Source organism: Pelophylax lessonae (genome assembly GCF_965119305.1).
Source record: "Pelophylax lessonae genome assembly, chromosome: 7".
NCBI classification, from domain to species: Eukaryota; Metazoa; Chordata; class Amphibia; order Anura; family Ranidae; genus Pelophylax; species Pelophylax lessonae.
In genome coordinates, this window is record NC_138774.1 from 103,824,877 (window position 1) to 103,846,793 (window position 21,917).

Below are 21,917 nucleotides of genomic sequence, written 5' to 3' on the forward strand. Positions count from 1 at the left end.
GTGACATGCAGACAATGTAGTCTGGATCCAGCCCCCCTCCTCTGATTGATGTCGGCTCTCTGCTTGCTCTCGAAAGTTCAGACAACCCACTCTGCCCCTCCCCCTTCTCCCCCCCTCCCTCTTCATCAGGCTGTTCCCATCTGAGTACACAGAAGCCAGCAGGAATAGGAGCACTTCAGTTACTGTAAGTTAAGAGAAGTCACTAAAAGTGCTGTGTATGAGGTTTTTACAGATGCAGCCTCAATCTGTGTGCAACTGCCTGCTATGCAGCACAGCCGTTCTAATCTGAGAACTTCAAAAGGTCAGAGCTGCAGCATAGCAGGCAGCTATACACTGTACAGATCGAGGTTGTATCTGTACACACTATGCACATGCATGCTCTCTGCCGGACCTCTGAGGTGTGTCCTGTGTGCAGTGTCATGATGGGAGGAGTAGCTCAGCAGACACAGTATCCACAGAAGGAAGAGGGGATGGGGGAAGCCCCCCCAACAACCCCCAGATTCAAGCATGCCTATGACACTTCTGTCCAAACAATTAATTAGACTGCACAATGTTTACTATCTTGCCATTCAGCCTCTGTTTTCTGTGTGGGGTCATATTACCATGGAAACCATGGCCATGGTTCTAGTTTGCTGCTCAGATGTGTGCCCATGCAGGAAGCTCGGCCACATCTCCTAGGGAAGGAGGGACAGAGAGGCGGTGGTTTGCTAAAGTTGTATCCAACCCCTCTAAAAGCTTCAAACACCTAATGGACCATTACTGGGAAGTACATTAAAGATGAAGTGCACCTGGTGGAAAAGAAAAGGAGTTAGGGCTCTTTCACACGGTCCGCCTCTGTAGGCGGATCCGTGCTGCTCAGCAGGGATCGATCCGCCGATCCCCGCTGAGCCGGCGGATGACAGCTCCGTCTCCGCTTGCAGTGCCGAGAGGGAGGTGTCACAGCTCCCGCTGCTCTCTATGGGGGATCGGATGAGAGCGGACCGCCTGTCCGCTCTCATCCGATCCGATACCTGAACGGATGGAAAAATAGGGTTTGCATCCATCCAGATTTCACGGACAGGATCGGATACGGATGGCAGTGGGTGTCAGTGGAGGTGTCTCCGCTGACATCCGCTGCCCCATAGAGCTGCATGGAGGATCTGATCAGATCCGCCTAAAAAAATGACAGGCGGATCTGATCGGATCGCCCGTGTGAAAGAGCCCTTAGGAAAGAAAGAGCAGCTGATTTGTGGTGATGGTAATATTTGCTAATTTTTAACCCATTTCATACTTCTCCTTTAAATGCATTTTACATTATCATTTGTATGCCATGCATATGTGAGAGAAGGTCAGCACTCCATTTTTATGTCCTTCCTTTTTTTTTTTTTTGTGTGTGTTACTTATACAAAAGAAAATATTTGGTTGCACTTACCTCCCCAGTCAGGAGGTAGATGATCCCCAAGGCATGATTCAAGATCTTCTCAGTCAATTGCTTCTTGTTCATTCTGGCAATCATGTCTGACACAAAAACACAGCAGTACAATAAGAAAAGTAAAATAATGAGAATGAGGCATTTGCAACAATGTTGTGGTTGGTAATACATCATATAACTAATAGAAATAAATGAGTACATGTCATACGACAATAGTGGCCGTATATATGAAAGGGCTTGTTACCTAAACACTATTTAACTGCACAGGAATGTCTAATCATGTTACATTTCTAAAATATATATATATAAAAAAAAAAAAATACACAGTGGGGAAAATATTTATTATTTGATCCCCTGCAGATTTAGTAAATTTCCCCCATTGCAAAGAAATGAAGGGTCTATCATTTTTTTTTAGGAGTATTTTAAATGATAGAGACAGAATATAAAAAAAATCCAGAAAAAACACAAGATACAAATGTTTTAAAATTAATTGCAGTTTAGTGAGTAAAATAAGTGTTTGATCCCCAAGCAAAACATGACTTAGTAGTTGGCTGAGAAACTCTTGTTGGCAAGAACAGAGGTAAGACGTTTCTTGTTGTTGGTTACCAAGTTTTCACACATCTCAGAAGGGATTTTGGTCCAGTCTCCTATACAGATCTTCTCTAAATCCTTAAGGTTTCTTTGCTGTAGCTTGGCAACTCAAAATTTCAGCCCACTCCATACATTTTCTATAGGATTAATTGTCTGGAGACTCCATGACCTTAAAGCGGAGTTCCACTCAAAAGTGGAACTTCCGCTTTAAGGCCTCCTGACATGTCATTTTTTTTGGGGGGGAGAGGGGGAACAGGTACCTAGTTTTGAAAGGTACCAGCTCCCACTTCCACTCAGGTCGCCTAGGCGGCTCGAGCAGAAGTTCTTCTCTCCCCCTCCCTCCCTACAATTATCTGGGACGCGTCACAGGCCCCTGAAGATTGCCCGTCCGCTCAGGACGCGCAGCGCGACTCACGCATGCGCAGTGCGCACACGGCTGTGAAGCCGCAAGCTGCCACAGCCAGGTGCCCACAGTAGTGATGCCGGCGCCGTGAGGAGAAGAGGGAGAGAACCAAGGCTCCCGTCGGCTGCATCGATAAAGCGTGGGACAGGGGAGTGTGTATTTATTAAAAGTCAGCAGCTACAATTTTTAATTACTTTTAATAAACACAAAAAACAGTGTAACTCCACTTTAATGTGCTTCTTCTTGAGCCACTCCTTTGTTGCCTTGGCGGTATGTTTTGGGTCATTGTCATGCTGGAAACCCATCCACAACCCATTTCCAGTGTTCTGGCTGAGGGAAAAAGGTTCTCATCCAAGATTTACAATACATGGCCCCATCCATTGGCCCCCTCAATTCAGCAAAGTCGACCAGTAGCTTTATCAGAGAAACAGCCCCAAAGCATAATGTTTTCAACTCCGTGCTTGACTGTAGAGATGGTGTTCTTAGGGTCATAGTCAGCATTTTTCCTTCTCCAAACACGGCGAGTCAAGTTAATTCCAAAGAGCCTAATTTTGGTCTCATCTGACCACAGCACTTTCTTCTAATCCTTTTCTAAATCACTTAGATGTTCATTGGCAAACTTCAGACGGGCCTGTACATGTGCCTTCTTAAGGAGGGGGACCTTGCGGGCACTGCAGGATTTCAACTTATGGCGCGTATAGTGTAATCAAAGGTTTGTTCTGTGACTGTGGTCCCAACTGCCTTGAGATCATGAACAAGCTCCTCCTGTGTAGTTCTGAGCTGATGCCTCACTTTTCTCATGATCATCTTTACCCCATGAGGCAAAATCTTGCATGGAGCGTCAGATCCAGGGTGATTGATGATTATTTTGTATTTCTTCCATTTGCGAATAATCGCTCCAACAATTGTCTTCTCACCAAGCTTCTTGCTGATGGTCTTGTAGCCCATTCCAGCCTTGTGCAGGTCTACAATCTTGTCCCTGACGTCATGTGACAGCTCTTTGGTCTTGCCCATGATGATGAGATTTGAATGGAAGAAAGAGATCCAGCATACAAGTGTCTTTTATAGTTGTAGCTAGGAGCATCTTCTTAGGCCCCTTTCACACGGGCTCTCTGATCCTCCATGCACCCCTATAGAGCAGGGGATGTCAGCGATGACATGTCCACTGACACCCGCTGCTATCCGATCCAATCCTGTCCATGAAATCCACACGGATGGTAACCTTATTTTACATCCATCTGGAGGATCGTATCGGATGGGATCAGATGAAAACGGACAGGCGGTCCATTTTCATCCAATCTCCCATAGAGGAGAGCGGGGCTCTGACAGGTCCATCTCTGCACAGTGAGCAGAGACAGACTTGTCATCTGCCTGCTCAGCGGGGATCCAGGGATCGATCTCTCACTGAGCAAAGCGGAGTCCGAACAGGCGGAAAGCCAGTGTTAAAGAGGTTGTAAACTTAAAAAAATAAAACCCCTGTAGACAAAGACCTAATGAGGTAGTACGTATCTATGATTGGCAGGAGCCGCAATGATGTCACTCCTGTGAATGCTCGCGAGAGTTGCTGTTCTCGGCATGGGGCTTGGAAGGAACGGCACCCGTGATGTCACTGGCTGCATGTCATGCAAATTTCTCCTAAACGGTACACATTTAGGAGATATATTTTACCTACCTATAGGTAAGCCTTATCATAGGCTTACCCATAGGTAAATGCAGAGGAAGTTTACAGGGCTAATCTGTGTACCACGTAAGCACATACTGTAGCCTGTCTGTGGGAGCCAGAATTATTGTTGGTTGGTAGGGGATCAAATACTTATTTTACTCACTGAACTGAAACTCAATTTATAAAATTTGCATCATGTGTTTTTTTCTGTATTTTTGGTTGATATTCTGTCTCTATCATTTAAAATAAACCTATGATAAAAATTATAGACCCTTAATTTCTTTGTAAGTGGTCAAACTTACAAAATCTGCAGGGGATCAAAAAATGATTTTCCCCACCGTGCACACAAACACACATTCAATTATAGTCTGCTTCTTGCCTTGCTTGTGTCCAAGGGTCAATTCCCACCAATGACAGTACATGTATTTTACCCTATTTGTGTGAGCTCACGCCAGGTGGTCTGGTGTCCTCTCAAACTCTAAAAAAATACCTATAGGATATAGGGCTGCAACTAACGATTAATTTGTCTGTCGACTAATCTATCGATTTTTTTTTTTACGATTAGTCGACTAATCTAACGATTATTTTTATTTTATTTTTTTGCTTAATTGAGTGTTTTTTTGATTAGCTAATTAATCCTGTAATTAATACAGACCCCTCAGTAAGCCCCCCTCCCAGTACAGACCCCTCCCAGTACAGACCCCTCAATAAGCCCTCCCACCTAGTACAGACCCCTCAGTAAGCCCTCCCATCTAGTACAGACCCCTCAGTAAGCCCTCCCACCTAGTACAGACCACTTAGTAAGCCCCCCTCCCAGTGTAGACCCCTCAGTAAGCCCTCCCACCTAGTACAGACCCCTCAGTAAGCCCTCCCACCTAGTACAGACCACTTAGTAAGCCCCCCTCCAAGTGTAGACCCCTCAGGCTCACCTGCGATCACATGATGCTGCTGGAGTGGGGAGGGATCATCGGCGTTGGCGGCAGTCTGCAGCCACAGAGAATCAGCTCAGTTGATGCGCAGGCGCAGCCACCCCGGGACGTCATGCCGCTCACAGCGGCTGACGTAGAATAGGGTAGGAATAGGGCCCTATAGGGGTATCCTAAGCCAGGCACTGGGGAGGGATGGGGCCCTATAGGGGTATCCTAGGCCAGGCACTGGGGAGGGATGGGGCCCTATAGGGGTATACTAGGCCAGGCACTGGGGAGGGATGGGGCCCTATAGGGGTATACTAGGCCAGGCACTGGGGGGATGGGGCCCTATAGGGGTATCCTAGGCCAGGCACTGGGGAGGAATGGGGCCCTATAGGGGTATCCTAAGCCAGGTACTGGGAGGGGGTGGTGCCCTATAGGGGTATCCTAGGCTAGGCAATGGGAGGGATGGGGCCCTATAGGGGTATACTAGGCCAGGCACTGGGGGAGGGATAGGGCCCTATAGGGGTATACTAGGCCAGGCACTGGGGAGGGATGGGGCCCTATAGGGGTATACTAGGCCAGGCACTGGGGGAGGGATGGGGCCCTTTAGGGGTATACTAGGCCAGGCACTGGGGAGGGATGGGGCCCTATAGGGGTATACTAGGCCAGGCATTGGGGAGGAATGGGGCCCCTTCACACACAGTGAGTGGGAGGTGATCACAGTGTACTTAGAACCGAAGGAACTGCTTTTAATACATTCATTACACGGCCGCAGGTCTCCTAATCCTCCCCGCCCTGCCCCCTGTAAGAACTCGATATCTGCATCCGTCCCACCCCCTGTAAGAACTCGATATTTGCATCCGTCCCGCCCCCTGTAAGAACTCGATATTTGCATCCGTCCCGCCTGCTCTCAGGTCTCCTGATCCTCCCCGCCCCGCCCCCTGTAAGAACTCGATGACGCCGTCCCACCTCAGCCCCGCAGAACTCAATATTTGCACCCGTCCCACCTGCTCTCAGGTCTTGCAGCGGCCCCAATCAATGGAGCAGCCCGGCCGGCAATGCGAGCACGGGGCGTGTGACGTCACGAGTGACGCGTCAACGCTTTTCACACACGTCAACGAATTTTAGTAGTCGACGAGTCGTGGCAGCCCTAATAGGATAGCGAAAGGCCCCTGTACATGAATGTGGCACAGGGACATTAGATTGTGATCTCCTTTAGATATAAAGAACTGATGTGAAAATTTTAATAGTATCTGCAAGGTACTCTGAAACCTTGTCATTTAAAAAGAAATTAGGGGACAGCTTCCAGCTTATCAATAGAAGTGATTCTTTATAGCTACTTGATCATTTTTATGTGGCAGAACAGATGACACCTCCCCCCAATCACATTTCCAAGGATCACCCTTAAAATCACTTAAGATGACCAAAATGTCTTCTGTTACTGGATTTCCTCCGCAATACTTGAACCTGGAAGGGCACTGCATTGAGCATTTTCAAGCTGCTAAGTCCCATCTGGCTGAAGTGATCAGAGATTCTCTGCCAAAAATCTGCTTTGGCTGAGTGCAAGGGAGACACTAGGGGCTCTGATGTCTCTATAAGAACCTATTACTTCATATGTGCTATCACATAGTAGCTTTACAGCCTCCTTTAAATAACCATAAGGCCAAAAAAAAAAAAAAATTACAAAAATTAGAAGACAAACATTTTAATTTTTTTTTCAGATTCTCACCCAGTGTATTCAGTGTTGTCCTGCTGAGATCCCCTCCTCATTTGGTCCCACACCACCATCTTTTTGTGTGACGTCATGGGGAGCCGCAGGTTCTTCCAGGTTCAGAAGGTGAGCCTCCTGATGACGTGCCGTTAGGCCTGCCTCCCTCCTCCTTTGCCAGTGAAGGGCTATGCCTCCTAGGATATGTGACTTGCATATCCCCGGAGGCACAGCGAGCATACAGCACGTCATTCACCTAGATGAGTGATCCACACTGGGTGGTGGGGCAGAACCCTTTTACTAAAAAAATAAAAATAAAAATAACCTAGAAAAAAAAGTGTCCTATTTGTGTAGCGGAGGGGAGGATAGGAGAGAACTTTAATTTCAGGGTGAAGATTTGCTTTAACCAGTTGACCTCCGGAAGGTTTTACCCCTTTCATAACCAGAGCATTTTTTGCTACTCTGCACTGTTCTGATTTAACTGTGCAGTCATGCAACACTGTACGCAAATTCAATTATATAATTTTTTTATTTGTTTAATCACAGTTGGGTTTTTTTAATTTTCGATATATAAATGAACAAATACCGAAAAGTTTCTGGTTTAAAATTTTGCAAATAAATAATCTTTGTTCATAAATGTAGGCTAAAATGTAGTTTACTCCATTTCTTTGGTAAAAAAATAACCCAAATCAGTGTGTATTATTTAGGTCCGGTTCACACTTATGCGAGTGCGGGAAGGCTGCGAATCCGCAGCCTGTTCCCGCATCGCACACGCACCCCCGGCAGTTCACACTGCCATATGCGATACGCTGAGGGTGTCAATGTAATCTTAACGACACCCCCAGTTTGATCGCATATCGCAGTGCGATCGTGCAGTTCGCACAGGATCGGATCGCACAAGTGTGAACCGCTGTGCGATCCGATCCTGATGCGGCTGCCAAAAAGGGTCCCTGTGCGTGTTTGGTGCGGCTGCGGTGCGAATTTAGCCATACAAACTGTATGGCTAAACTCGCACCGCACAGCCGATCGCACAGCAGATCGCAGTGCGCTCCGACATTACATGCGAACCCCGCACACGCACAAGTGTGAACCGGGGCTGAGTCTGTAGGAAAATGATTGAGTCTACAAACTATGGAATATATATCTAAATATTTATCTATCCTGATGTACCGACGGCCTATCTAATTTCTTAAGGCTCTAAAATGCCAGGACAGTACAAATAGCCCCCAAATGACCCCCTTTTGAAAAGTGGACAGTTCAAGGTATTTAGAAAGAAGTATTGTAAGTTTTTTGAAGTTGAAATTTTTTGGAAAATGAAGAAAATAAATTAAATTTGTGTTTTTTTTACCTACTGTCAACAGTGCAGTATAGCATCATATGACAATTTTATTTACATAATTTCATCAGAGTCATATAGTGACACCATAGTGACACTGTACTACTCTGAAGCGTGACCGGGATTTTTTTCCCATACTGTTATTATTGCTCATAACAGAGATGATTACTGTTATAAGCAATAGTTAACTGTCATGAATGGCTTTCCATTCATGACAGCTTGCATTCTGTTGACATGTTGTGATTGGCTACAGCTACTCATATGGTAAAGGGTGTCGGGTATCATGTGATTGCTGTGGGCTAATCACAGCTTCACTGCATAAATAGTTTCCATTCATTGTAATCATGTGATCGCTATGAACAATCATAGTGATCACATGATACCCCAGGATTGCCATTAAAGTTCACGTGTGTGTAAAGGCAGGCATCCCAATACTTTTGACAACATATTGCAAATAAATATACGAGGATGTGCATATTACTCGTAGCAGCTGAACCGAGAGCAGAAGCAGTCTCTGCCTGGTTCTAGATACATTGAGGCTTCCTGTTTAGGGGTTAAAGCCCGGTGCTCTAGATGGAGAGCTGCATACTGCTTACACACTAGATGGGGATGCTAGCAGCTATTTATATGTGTCATGAGCGAGTTTCGTTCTGTATTCTGTGAGTTAATACTTGTCATTTTAATAAATTAACATGGTTTAATACTACACTTAGTTTGTGTTCCCCTCCTTCCCTATGTAGCAAGGTTTCCAGGCCTGTGGCCTGATGTTGGCACTGCCATTGTTACCGATTACCTCTCCAGCCCATGTGAGCTGGGTGTGAGAACTGACACATTGACAACTCTGGCATCTTTGTTTGGTTGTTTTATTGTAGTTTTAGGGGATAGGAGATGAGGAATGAGTGGGATACTCCTTTGGCTCGACTATGTACAATTCCGGGACTTTTGTAACAAAAATGCCCATTAGCGCTGTCTTGACGCCAGCCGACGATAGCCAACGCTTACTGACGCTTTGAACATACTGTATCTCTGAAAGCTGTGCTGGAACTCCGACTTAAGTCTAGCAGATCCAGGACTGTAGAACAATGAACATCTGACTCTGCTTGCACTGCAAAGTCACTGACTTTACAGCTAGCTGACTCTTGGATCCTAAAACCTTCTCCAGAGTGGTCCCCACTGACTATGGGCAGACCCCCAGGGGCAATCCTCAGTACTCACGACCTGTGTAGGCTTTCCAGGGACTGGACCCCTCTCACTCTCTGCAGGTTCTCGGCACACTGGATCCCCCTCAGCTCAATTCAGCACTCTCTGGATTCTCAGGCAGCACCTGAGACATCCGCTTCCTCTGACAGGAAGACAGACAGCCGCACTCTCCCTCCTGGGACTCTGCTTCCCACCAAAGACCATGAGTCATGCCCTCCCTCAAACTTATATCCACTCCCAGAATCCTTTGCGGCAGAATCTGCCTTCTGGGGTAGTTACAAGCCTGAATGTATCCTTGATTGAGTTTCCTCCACTGCCCTATAAAGAGCCTCTCACAGAGCCAGTGGGGAGACTCCCCCTTCAGCAGACACACCTGGAAGCCATGATACCCTACCAAAAAGAAATCATGGCCCTGCTGTTAGGCAGACAAGGCCCACAATACATTTACCAAGCACCTACCTGTAGGGTACTACACCTATATTGTCAATCAGCTGCTGCACCTGCAGGGCTTTAATGAGGAACGTATCAGGGTCTGCATTACTTTAGATGCCATTTGCCTTTGGGAGTGTCTCACCAAAAATGACATTTTTTTTGCAGGGGATGCCCAAAATCTGACTTGAATATTAGTGCAGACTGGGAAAATCAGTAAACCAATCACACAAGCAGGACATGACATTTTTTTGGGGGGGGGGGGGGGGGGGTGTTCCATTACACCATCTGTATACAGAACACCTCCAGGTAGCCATATTACATTGCACACTACAAGAAATTACAGCATTGAAGATTGAAAAGGATAGGTCATTTTTAATAACATTTAGTTACGATATGACTTGTGTCACAATTGTATACACTATATTATATTTTGCTATTTTTTTTCCCACGAAAGTGGAGTTACCCTTTAACCACTTCATGTCTGCTCTATAGCCGAAAGACAGCTACAGCATGGCTCTCTCGTTCTGAGAGGGCATTCCTCGAGAAGCAGGCCCCCCCCCCCCACGGGTGGGCATTTGGCACACTTTGTGACCACTGTGTCCTTCCAATCACAGTGACTTTTACCATGCAATCAGCAGTGTCCAATCACAACTGATTACATGTAAACAAAAGTGATGGTTATCGGCAGTCCTTTCCTCACGTACCGTCAAAGCATGAGAAAAAGGAGAGCCAGTAACCAGCAAGAATGACAAGGGACATTTACACAGATAATCATAGCACTATGTGTACAGAACGCTGCCAGGTTGTCATATTACAATGCATATTACATAAAATGACAATCCTGCAGATTGAAAAGGAAAGGTCATTTTTATAATATTCAATTGCAATATGACTTGTGTAGAAATCAGGGTGGTAAAAAATCAATGATTTTTTTTTTTTTTTTTTTAATAAAAATCAGATTTTTTAAATTTAACCACTTCCATACCAGGCGATTTTTGGCACTTCGCTCCTACATGTAAAAATCATAATTTTTTTTTTGCTAGAAGGTTACTCAGAACCCCCAAACATTTTATATATATATATATATATATATATATATATATATTTTTTTTTTTTTTTCTAGCAGATACCCTAGGCAATAAAATGGCGGTAATTGCAACTTTTAATGTCACACGATATTTGCGCAGTAATTTTTCAAACGCGTTTTTTTGGGGAAAAAAAAAGTTTTATGAATTAAAAAAAAAAAAAACACTAAAGTTAGCCCAATTTTTTTGTATAAGGTAAAAGATGATGTTACACCGACCAAATAGATACCCAACATGTCACTCTTTTTAATTGCGCACACTTGGAATAATGCCAAACTTCGGTACCTAAAAATCTCCATAGGCAACGCTTTAAACATTTTTACAGGTTACCAGTTTAGAGTTACAGTGGAGGTCTAGAATTGTTTCTCTCGCTCTAATGTTTGCAGCGATACCTCACAGGTATGGATTGAATGCCGTTTCATGTATGTGGCCGTTACGTATGCATGCATTCGTTCTGCCTGTGAGCACACGGGGATGGAGACACTTAATATTTTTTATTTTTGCACTTTCCCTTTAATTTTTTTTTTGATCATTTTTATTTCTATTACAAGGAATGTAAACATTCCTTGTAATAGGAATAGTGAATGACAGGTCCTCTTTATGGAGAGATCTGCGACCTCGACCTCAGATTTCTCCTACAGGCTGGAAATAAAAAAAAAAAAAAAAACGATTTTGGCTATCCAGCCGAGATCTGGGCAGTATTGAGAACTACCAGGTCGGGCGTGATGTCATCACATTGCGCCCAGGCCTCCCAGAGTCATAGAGACTCCCGGGGACCATCTGGTCATCGTCAGTCTCTATGGTGAACTTCCACTGGTGGTCGATTCCTTCTCCGGCTCGCAGATCGCACCGGTAGAAGCACCGGAGGACGGTGGGAGGGGCCGATGTCCCCTCCCGCCGCCTGTCAGAACTATCAAACCACTATGATTGTTCATCTAGTGCAGGAAATCGCTGGCTGAACAAAATTATATCTGAATGATGTCTGAAGCTGCACCCATCATTCAGATATCCACACTTAAAGTCCAGGATGTCATATGACGTACTGCGGTATGGAAGTGGTTAAATCTGATTTTTCTGATTTTTATCAATGCCTTTGGAGTAAGAATCTATCTAAAGATAGTTTTCCATTAAGGATACATTAATAATTTTGTTTATTCAGCATGAAATAGAGCTTAGTTATGTAGCATGAGGCTGTATATTCTGCACCAGCTACCAGCAAGAATAAGTTCTTACATTTAAAGAGCACCTGTCATTTTATATTTATCATGGCAGCGCCTGTTAGTGGGCATCCACTAACCTGCTGCGGCCACGTCCCTCACCTTGTTGTGTCACTGCTGCATTACCAGCTGTCCCATTAAAGCGAATGGGGCTGTCGGTGAGTCAACAGCAGTTCAGAGGAGGAGCCACTGCGGTACAGAGATGACAGTTGTTCTTTAAAAATTATGATTTAAATCAAGTCTTTTTACTAGTGATTTAAATCAAATCCACCCTGGTGGCAATCGTCATAGACCAGGGTTCTTCAAACTATGACCCTCCAGTTGTTCAGGAACTACAATTCCCATCATGCCTAGTCATGTCTGTGAATGTCAGAGTTTTACAATGCCTCATGGGATGTGTAGTTCCGCAAACAGCTGGAGGGCCGTAGTTTGAGGATCACAAAAGTGGTGTTACCCTTTAAGGACAACATGCCTTTAGTCGTAGGGTTGGATTTGTGGAGTGACACCCAGAAACTTGTGACTTTAACCACTTGCCAAGTGCCAGTAGCACATATACTGGGGCACGTTAGCTCTATTGCGCGAAACAACGTACCTGTACTTTGTTTTGTGCAATAGCCGGGGGGGGGGGGGGCGCATCCGAGGAGACAGAACAGCAGTCTGAAGATGTAAACAAGGCAGACTGCAGTGCTGTCAGAGATGAACACAGTGATCTTGTGTTCCTGCTATTAGGGAACACGGATCTCTATGTTCATCTAATAGGTCCACCCCACACAGTTAGAAAGCACCCCCTAAGGACACACTTAACCCTTTGCTCACCCCTGGTGTTAAGCCCTTCTCTGCCAGTGTCATGAGTACAGTAACAGTGCATATTTTTAGCACTGACTACTGTAGTAATGTCACTGGTCCCCTCAAAAGTGTCAGGTGTCCGATCTGTCTGCCGCAATCCCACTAAAAATCACTGATCACTCCATTACTAGTAAAAAAAAATAAAATAAATAAAAATGGCATAAATCTATCCTCTAGTTTGTAGATGCTATAACTTTTGCACAAACCAATCAAAATACACCTATTGGGATTTTGTTTACCAAAAATATGTAGCAGAATACAAATTGGCCTAAAATAATGAAAACATTAGATTTTTTTACATTATTTTTTTATTGGCTGTGTTTTATAGCAGAAAGTAAAAAATGTTTTTTTTTCAAAATTGTCGCTTTTTTTGTTTATAGCGAAAAAAAAATAAAAACATGATCAAATACCACCAAAAGAAAGCTCTATTTGTGGGAAAAAAAGGACAGCAATATTTTTTTGGGTACAGCGTTGCACGACTGTGCAATTGTCAGTAAAAGTAACGCAGTGCAGTATCACAAACAAAAAATGGCCTGGTCATTAAGGGGATAAAACCTTCCAGTCCAGAAGTGGTTAATGATTAGTGTATACATTTGAATGAATTGTTTTCGCACTTTTTGTTTTTAAAATACACGCTTCATAAAGTTTTAGAACACACCGCCTGGCATTACTGATACCAGCCTGCCCAGTGCCCACTATAATAGAACATTGCAGAGTGAACTGGGAGACTGACACCCAGAAGCTGGCAAACATCTGTACACAGCAGGCTCCAGCCCTGACATGGGGGATAAAACCCAAGGAAGGTGTCACCTGCTCACAGGTAACATGGCACCCCAGGACTGCCCCTTCCTGAGCTCTCCTGCCACACCAGCCTGCTACTCAGAGGACATGCTGGGACTTGTGGTTCCTTATAAGCTGCAGAGCCTCGCCCTCTCTCCCCTCTGCTCATAGGACGATACCCAGCTGGTGACACACACGGAAGACACTGTGCCCTCACCTACCTTGCCACACTCACGTTGTGTTTGGAGGAAGTGAAGACTTAGGGAAGTGCTGGTGCTGTTCCTGGCCGGAAGTGACGAGGGGTAGGTAATTCTCACGGGGTAGGTAATTCTCACGCTACACTGGCATAAGCACCAGGCTGAGTTTTCCCCCTAGGGATGCTGGGAGTTGTGGTTTGCAGGGACTCGCACCACAGTCGTTCTCAGGTGGGTGTGACTACAACTCCCACAATCCTTCGGGGGGAACCCACTTGACTGGCAATACCCAATGAGAAGAAGAAGTGGAGAGACTTTCAGAGAAGCGTCATAGCTATGATGTGTGTGATCTGCAGGAATGCTGACTGAGGAAAAAAGGCCATTTGTTGCTGGACTGGTGTAGATATAGATATACAGTGCTTCTAGAGCTCCTCACAGTGTTCTATACCTTGTCATTGCTTTCTTATAGAACATTAGCACTAAAGTAGAAGTTATGGCAAAACTTTTTTTCAGTTTGGATGGAGTTTCCACCTCAATCTCTGCTTTCACCGTACATTTCTGCAAGCGCATTATCAGGTGTTTTCAGTGAAATTAGAAGTGTTTTTTTTTTTTTAAATAAATGTTTTATTTTTTTCATTTATTACAATTTATTAAGTTGCATTTACGAGGGCTTGCACGCATTCATGCTAGGGTTGTTGTCACCCTCTCCCCCCCAAAAAAATGTTTTTGCAACCTGCTGGAGAGAGACGGCAGAGAGACAGAGAGAAAGTGGGGGGGGGGGGGGACGCAAGGACAGAGAGAGGGGGGCATAGACAGAGAGGGGAGCATGGAAAGAGAGGGGACAGGGAGAGAGAGCAAGAGGGAAGCAGGGAGAGAGGGAAAGGAGAGAGAGTGGGGGGGGGGGGGGGGCAGGAAGAGAGTGAGAGGGGAGCAGGGAAATGGGGGGGCAGAAAGAGTGAGTAAGAAGGGAGTGGGGGGGGGGGGACAGAAATAGAGAGTAAGAGGGGAGCAGGGAGAGAGTGAGGGGGGGGGGCAGAAAGAGAGAGTAAGTAGGGAGAGAGGGGGAAGAGAGTGGGGGGGGGCAGAAAAAGAGAGTAAGAGGGGAGCAGGAAGAGAGTGAGGGGGGCAGAAAGAGAGAGTAAGAATGGAGAAAGGGGGAAGAGAGTGGGGGGGGGCAGAAAAAGAGGGGAGAGAGGGGGAAGAGAGTGGGGGGCAGAAATAGAGAGTAAGAGGGGAGCAGGGAGAGAGTGAGGGGGGGGGGCAGAAAGAGAGAGTAAGAAGGGAGAGAGGGGGAAGAGAGTGGGGGGGGGCAGAAAAAGAGAGTAAGAGGGGAGCAGGGAGAGAGTGGGGGGCAGAAATAGAGAGTAAGAGGGGAGCAGGGAGAGAGTGGGGGGGGCATAAATAGAGAGTAAGAGGGGAGCAGGGAGAGAGTGGGGGGGGGCAGAAAGAGAGAGTAAGAAGGGAGAGAGGGGGGAAGGGAGTGGGGGGGCAGAAAAAGAGAGTAAGAGGGGAGCAGGGAGAGGGGGAAGAGAGTGGGGGCAGAAATAGAGAGTAAGAGGGTAGCAGGAAGAGAGTGAGGGGGGGATAGAAAGAGAGAGTAAGAAGGGAGAGAGGGGGAAGAGAGTGGGGGGGGGGCAGAAAAAGAGAGTAAGAGGGGAGAAGGGAGAGGGGGAAGAGAGTGGGGGGCAGAAATAGAGAGTAAGAGGGAAGCAGGAAGAGAGTGAGGGGGGATAGAAAGAGAGAGTAAGAAGGGAGAGAGGGGGAAGAGAGTGGGGGGGGCAGAAAAAGAGAGTAAGAGGGGAGAGAGGGGGAAGAGAGTGGGGGGCAGAAATAGAGAGTAAGAGGGGAGCAGGGAGAGAGTGGGGGGGGCATAAATAGAGAGTAAGAGGGGAGCAGGGAGAGAGTGGGGGGGGGGGGCAGAAAGAGAGAGTAAGAAGGGAGAGAGGGGGAAGAGAGTGGGGGGGGCAGAAAAAGAGAGTAAGAGGGGAGCAAGGAGAGGGGGAAGAGAGTGGGGGCAGAAATAGAGAGTAAGAGGGAAGCAGGAAGAGAGTGAGGGGGGGATAGAAAGAGAGAGTAAGAAGGGAGAGAGGGGGAAGAGAGTGGGGGGGGGCAGAAAAAGAGAGTAAGAGGGGAGAGAGGGGGAAGAGAGTGGGGGGCAGAAATAGAGAGTAAGAGGGGAGCAGGGAGAGAGTGGGGGGGGCATAAATAGAGAGTAAGAGGGGAGCAGGGAGAGAGTGAGGGGGGGCAGAAAGAGAGAGTAAGAAGGGAGAGAGGGGGAAGAGAGTGGGGGGGCAGAAAAAGAGAGTAAGAGGGGAGCAGGGAGAGGGGGAAGAGAGTGGGGGGCAGAAATAGAGAGTAAGGGGGGAGCAGAAAGAGAGTGAGGGGGGATAGAAAGAGAGAGTAAGAAGGGAGAGAGGGGGAAGAGAGTGGGGGGGCAGAAAAAGAGAGTAAGAGGGGGAAGAGAGTGGGGGGCAGAAATGGAGAGTAAGAGGGGAGCAGGGAGAGAGTGAGGGGGGGGGGCAGAAAGAGAGTAAGAAGGGAGAGTGTGGGGGGGGGCAGAAAAAGAGAGTAAGAGGGGAGCAGGGAGAGAGGGGGAAGAGAGTGGGGGGGGCAGAAATAGAGAGTAAGAGGGAGCAGGGAGAGAGTGGGGGGGGGCAGAAAGAGGGAGTAAGAAGGGAGAGAGGGGGAAGAGAGTGGGGGGCAGAAAAAGAGAGTAAGGGGGGGAGCAGGGAGAGAGAGAGGGAAGAGAGCGAGGGGGGGGGGCAGGGAGAGAGAGCGGGACAGGGTCTGGTCAGTGCTCACTGGCTGAGTCAGCGGCTTCTCTTTCAATGAGGCTGTTGGCTTCACAGACGGAGCACACAGGCAGGGAGAGAGGGATGGGAGAAGAGATGTGAGTCATGCTCAGGCATGCTGGAGGTGGATGGAGCAGTGTGGGGATCCCCTCCTTCCAGGACAGCTGCAGTTCCCGAGCTGGCTGTCACCTGCATTGGCAGAGGACGGAGTGGTCATCAGAAGAGGGGCAGGGGAGGAGCAGGTGGATGGAGCAGGGGGATTTCCCCCAGCTGTTCATGTCTGTGCAGGCTTTTAGGGGGCATCAGAGCAGCCTGGCTCAGTCAGCCGCTGGTGTCACTCCTCTAGCGGGTGTCATCCGGGTGCAGTCCACACCCCCTTAGCGATGGTGATGCGTACGCAGTAAGTTTGCACCTGTTTACTGCACTGTCCTTTTTTTAACACCTTCCTGCCACTGTGATTGACTGTCACAGCAGTCACATGATTGGAAAGCTCCCGATTGCAAGTATGCATTGCCCCTAACATGCACCTGATGACGTCAGTTACGCGCTGACGAAACACGTCAGGACGTCTGAACCGCAATCACGCCATCTCGTTACTTCCGGGTCCCGGTGAAGCGCAGGTGGAACGCGGAAGCTGCGCTTTCACTCGGAGACCGCGGCTTCTTATCTGATATGCCTGACACAAGTCTTTTAATGTAAGTGCATCTGATTAAAAATAAAATTTGGGTTCCTAATGCATACTTCACTATGAGAGTCCTTATTGTTTCCCCTGGGTATGGTGATTGAGCAATCATCATTGGCGATAAGGAGGTCGATCTGGAGGTGTATGGAACTACCAATCTTTAAGCCTGGTACTGTTAGTCTGTGGTTTTCCTGCCTGTATTGACCCCCTATAATCAAGGGGTCTGCGACATCTGGTAAAATAATTCCTGGTGATCCTGCAATAAAGTTTCAGGTATCTGAGGTGAAAACGCTCTGTCCCATTTCCCAGATGTGCTCTTGCCTTGCTACCCAGGCTTCTGATGGACACTACAAGTGCCTATTGTAGCAGAAATTGTAGGTGTGATCCACTGTTGTCACCATCAGGAAAATCATCCTAAGTAACGTCTTGTAGGCATCACTGGAGGAAGTGCCAGTTGAAGGGAAATGGCTGCAAAAAGGCTACAGGAGATCAGCAGCACAGAGATGTAACAAAGGAGGGAATCAAATAGGAAAATTTGTTTTTTATTTAAAATTGGCAGTTGTTTATGATGCACTTAAAATACACTTTAAGTTTTCTTTAGCAAATTAAATATTTAGTCTAGGTTTATATCTACATATAGCATGACGCCTACTCAAAAAAAAAAAAATAATAATAATAATAATTTACCTTTTCTTTTGTATTTTGATGCTGTCCACACCCCCTGCCGACATTCTTGCATAGGCAACAATTCATTCATCTCCTGCTTCCTCCTGGGATACTGACATCACCTATCTAAGGCCTCTTTCACACGGGCAATTCAATAAAGTCCGTCTGTCAGTTTTTCAGGCAGATCAGATTGGAAAGTCCATGCATTCCTATGGACACGCGGGTGTACACAGACGCAGGTTCATTTACACCCATCTACCTCTGGGCTCGATCCGTTCTGCTAAAAACAAACGGAAGGGATCCATTCCTTTCCATTTAGGTGGATCAAAGGGTAGTCAGGTGTAAACAGACAGCAAAGTCAGTTTACTCCCAGCCGCCTACAGAGCAGATCAGGCTCTGTCTGTGTCTGCTCTGCTTAAACCTACTAACAGGGGATCTGTGGAACATAATTATCGCCATGTAAAAGGGGCCGTAGCTGGCATGACTTTCCATTCATGATAACAGAAGAGGCCCCAGATCTCACGCAGATAGAGATCTGACACTGTGTCTGTTCACATAAAGTATACATATTGTCCAAAACACTGGTATTTTATGGTATGTGTATCAATTAAGAGCACTAAGTGTCATTTCTATCTGCTGCTTTGTTCCTCTGCTATCAGCATGAATCACTTCTGACAATTTTTCCTGACATCAAGACAAAAAAGGTGACAGAGGAGGGACCTCCGTCAGATTAACAGCCTCAGCTGTGTGCTGTGTGCTGTGTGGAGGGTGGTGTGTCTCTTCCCTCCAATCAGCTCTCAGAGCTCTCCTCACTGAGATCTGCAGAGTGTAACTCCAGCTCTCCGCCCCCTTCTATCTGAACTCGGACAAGCTTTAAAGTGGTTCCAAAGGCAGAAGGTTTTTTTTTTATCCTAAAGTGATTGTAAAGTCTTGTTTAAAAAAAAAAAATAACAAGCATGTTATACTTACCTCTTCCTGTGCAGTTGGTTTTGCTCAGAGCAGCCCAGATCCTCCTCTTTTCAGGTCCCTCGTTGCTGCTCCCAGCCCCTCCCTCCTGGTGAGTGCCCCCACAGCAAGCAGCTTGCTATAGGGGCACCCGAGCCAAGCTGCAGGTCCATGTGTCCATTCAGACACGGAGCTGCCGTTCGCGCCCCCCCGATTGGCAAACTGCGCCATTGACACCAGCCACTGGTGCCAATGGCGCAGCGGCTGTGTCCCAGCCAATCAGGAGGGAGAGTCCCCGACGGCCAAGGGATTTGTGGACATCGCTGGACAGAGAAGGACCTCAGGAAAGTATTAGGGGGTGCTGGGGAAGCTGCTACACCCAGAATGTTTTTTTATCCTAATGCAAAGAATGCATTAAAATAAAAAACCTTCAGACTTTACTTTTAATGCATTTTTATCTATTTTTTGTATGTAGTTTGTGATGCCTCAGGTCAGGTTGGGGATTTTAAGGGCAGGAGTAAAGGATATAGATGGTAGTAGATAATAATAATTTATTAAAACAACATAGTATATACAAACACTTGAGTGTGAATGGGTAAAGGCCCATTGGGTGCTGGTGAAGAGAAGGTAAGGTGTGTTTACACGTGAAAATTAAGTGACTTTCACATTCTTGAGGGGGACAATCCTGCTCTGCTATTCCCTGTATCAAATGACGGGGATTGGTTCAGAGGAGGTGTCCAATCGGTAATCCGACGCGTTTCGGCCAAGGTTAGGCCTTTGTCAAGGATATGTCACCGATTCTATAAGTATTAAGGTATGATATAATCAGTAACTTAATGTATATACAGGAAAAAATTATTTTCGCTAGAATTGTTTACATACATGTTCAGTATCCACTTTCTTGTGAGTGTGCCTTCCCAGTATTCCTTCAGGTGCTACAGGAACTATATGCTGTGTGAGATAAATGCGTGAATTGGTGGATATTCGGACAAAGGACATGCCAAAGAAAAATTGAATAAATGTTATTTACTATATGGATTTGGAGATTCAGTCCAAGAATCCGATGTGGTTCAAAATATTAGCGTATTCACAGCAGTTGAACCCATCTGTAAAACATTTTTCATGGTAGTGGTTTGAGAAAGTCCGTATCAATAGGTTTAATGGTGAAATTTTATTGCAGAAATAGGTGACTTTCTTAAGAAAAAACGGCTAAGTTCGCCGTGGGTTCTTTGGTAGGAGATAATTGCAAAAATCTCCTCCAAGGAAACTTAGTTTGTGGTAGTAGTTGGTGTTAGCGGCAATCCGACAGCATGGAAACTCCAAGGTGCTTCTCCTCCCTCGGTTGGAGAGAGACTGAATGGCTTGGATCGTTCCCCGGCCTTAAATAGGCTGTCGCGCATGCGCAGATTGCGCTGCGTGAAGCCGTGTGACCTGGTCCGTGCGGCACTCCGTGGTGCGCCTGCGTGAGGAGAGCGGCGCATCCCTTGATGCCGTACGGTCGTGCCACATAGGCCGCCGACACAGAAGAAGAAGCCGAATGATCCCGTTGGGATCAAGGAGGATGCAGAGCATCGACCCTCGGTTCTATGTGCCCCGATCTCAAGGGATTCGGGGCTTTCCATGCCGGGAGCTTCTGAAGTCCTGGGTTAGAGGGCACCAATGAAAGTGGATTAACAAAAATTAATACATAAGCAATATAGAAGAAGATTATGTATTAAGATAAAAAACCTTCTGTGTGCAGCAGCCCCCCTAATACTTACCTGAGCCCCATCTCGATCCAGCGACGTTGCACGAGAGCCACAAAGTCTGGGGACTCTCTCTCCTGATTGGCTGAAACACAGCAGTGGGCGCCATTGGCTCCTGCTGCTGTCAATCAAAGGGAAACCAAAAAAATGCTATTGCATAAGATATGGACTTTACTGGCACAACATCATGACAATAAGTCGTAAAAATACATAATTTTATTTCAAAACAGCTTAAAAATGTTTTTCCTTTTGTTCACAAAATACATGTACAGACGAGCATTGTTTAAAATTAATAAGCAACAAACAATACGTTCAGTAGATCATGGGTGAACCCCACCAAACCACATGGTACCAATATATTGAAACCAATATGAGCCCTTTGACCTAATACTAGGGTCATACAATATTGCAGGCTTTTAGTCCCCGTTCACACTAAGGCGACCTGTGAGGCGACCTGGTCGCCTCACAGGTCGCCGTAGGTCGCCTCCCATAGGGAAGCTGCGGACCCGTTCTAATAGGAGCGACACAAGTTGCTCCGACTTAGAAAAAGGGTCCGGAGCTTCTTTGGGGCGACCAGGAGGCGACCGCCATAGACTTCAATGTTATGAAGTCCGTGGCGGCCGCTCCGAGGTCGCGGCGCGCTGCTCGCACCGCGACCTCGGAGGTCGCGGTGCGAAGTAGCGTCGCCCCTATGTGAACGGGGCCTTAGAGATGTAATTCCTGTGGTGGCGGAAGATTCACTGAAAAAACGGCAGGATTCTCTACATGTTTCGCGCTCTAGCACTTCTTCTGGAGAGTGTCTTAGGGTATAACACTATATCATAAGATCTATAAGGAGAACAAGGAGGAATACATGCATGGAAATTCATACAATATACAACCTTATTTCACAGAAAACAGTGCTCTAAGAATATGCAAAATATATACCCGATAAACGTGTACCATTATGCATACATATATATCAATATATATCAAAGTTCTTACCAATGAACAATGTGTTGCTGAGTACAATGAAAAGGTCCATTTAGGACTATATCAAGATTAATAGCTACAGCAGTGGATCACTGAGTGCCAAAACCCAATGAACAGGGCTGGGTTAAATCGAGAATCTGATAATATAGATATACACTTCTCTAAGCTCAGACGTCTCTTAAAAAAGAAGTCAAACCTGTATTGGCATACAGAATTTTTTTGTCAATATATACGCAAAGAAATTAGCCCCCTTGGCTTAAGAGTCCAACTCTTCCCCACAATAGCAAATGTCTCATCAGACTTCAAGACTGCATGGGAGAACAAGCTTTCTCATTACA

At 46.3% G+C, this 21,917-nt stretch overlaps 1 protein-coding gene across 1 annotated transcript in view; it reads right to left on the minus strand.

The window, feature by feature from the left end:
- The window catches only part of LOC309560694 (oocyte zinc finger protein XlCOF7.1-like), a 40,968-nt gene extending 27,111 nt beyond the window's left edge, over nucleotides 1-13,857 (minus strand). Inside the window, exons 1-2 of the mRNA XM_082264318.1 lie at nucleotides 13,805-13,857; nucleotides 1,412-1,497 (exon numbers count right to left, since the gene is read on the minus strand). Of these exons, the coding sequence (XP_082120444.1) occupies nucleotides 1,412-1,495 (84 nt within the window). The 5' untranslated portion in view covers nucleotides 1,496-1,497; nucleotides 13,805-13,857. The remainder of the gene's footprint in view (nucleotides 1-1,411; nucleotides 1,498-13,804) is intronic.
- Nucleotides 13,858-21,917: the final 8,060 nt, after the last annotated feature.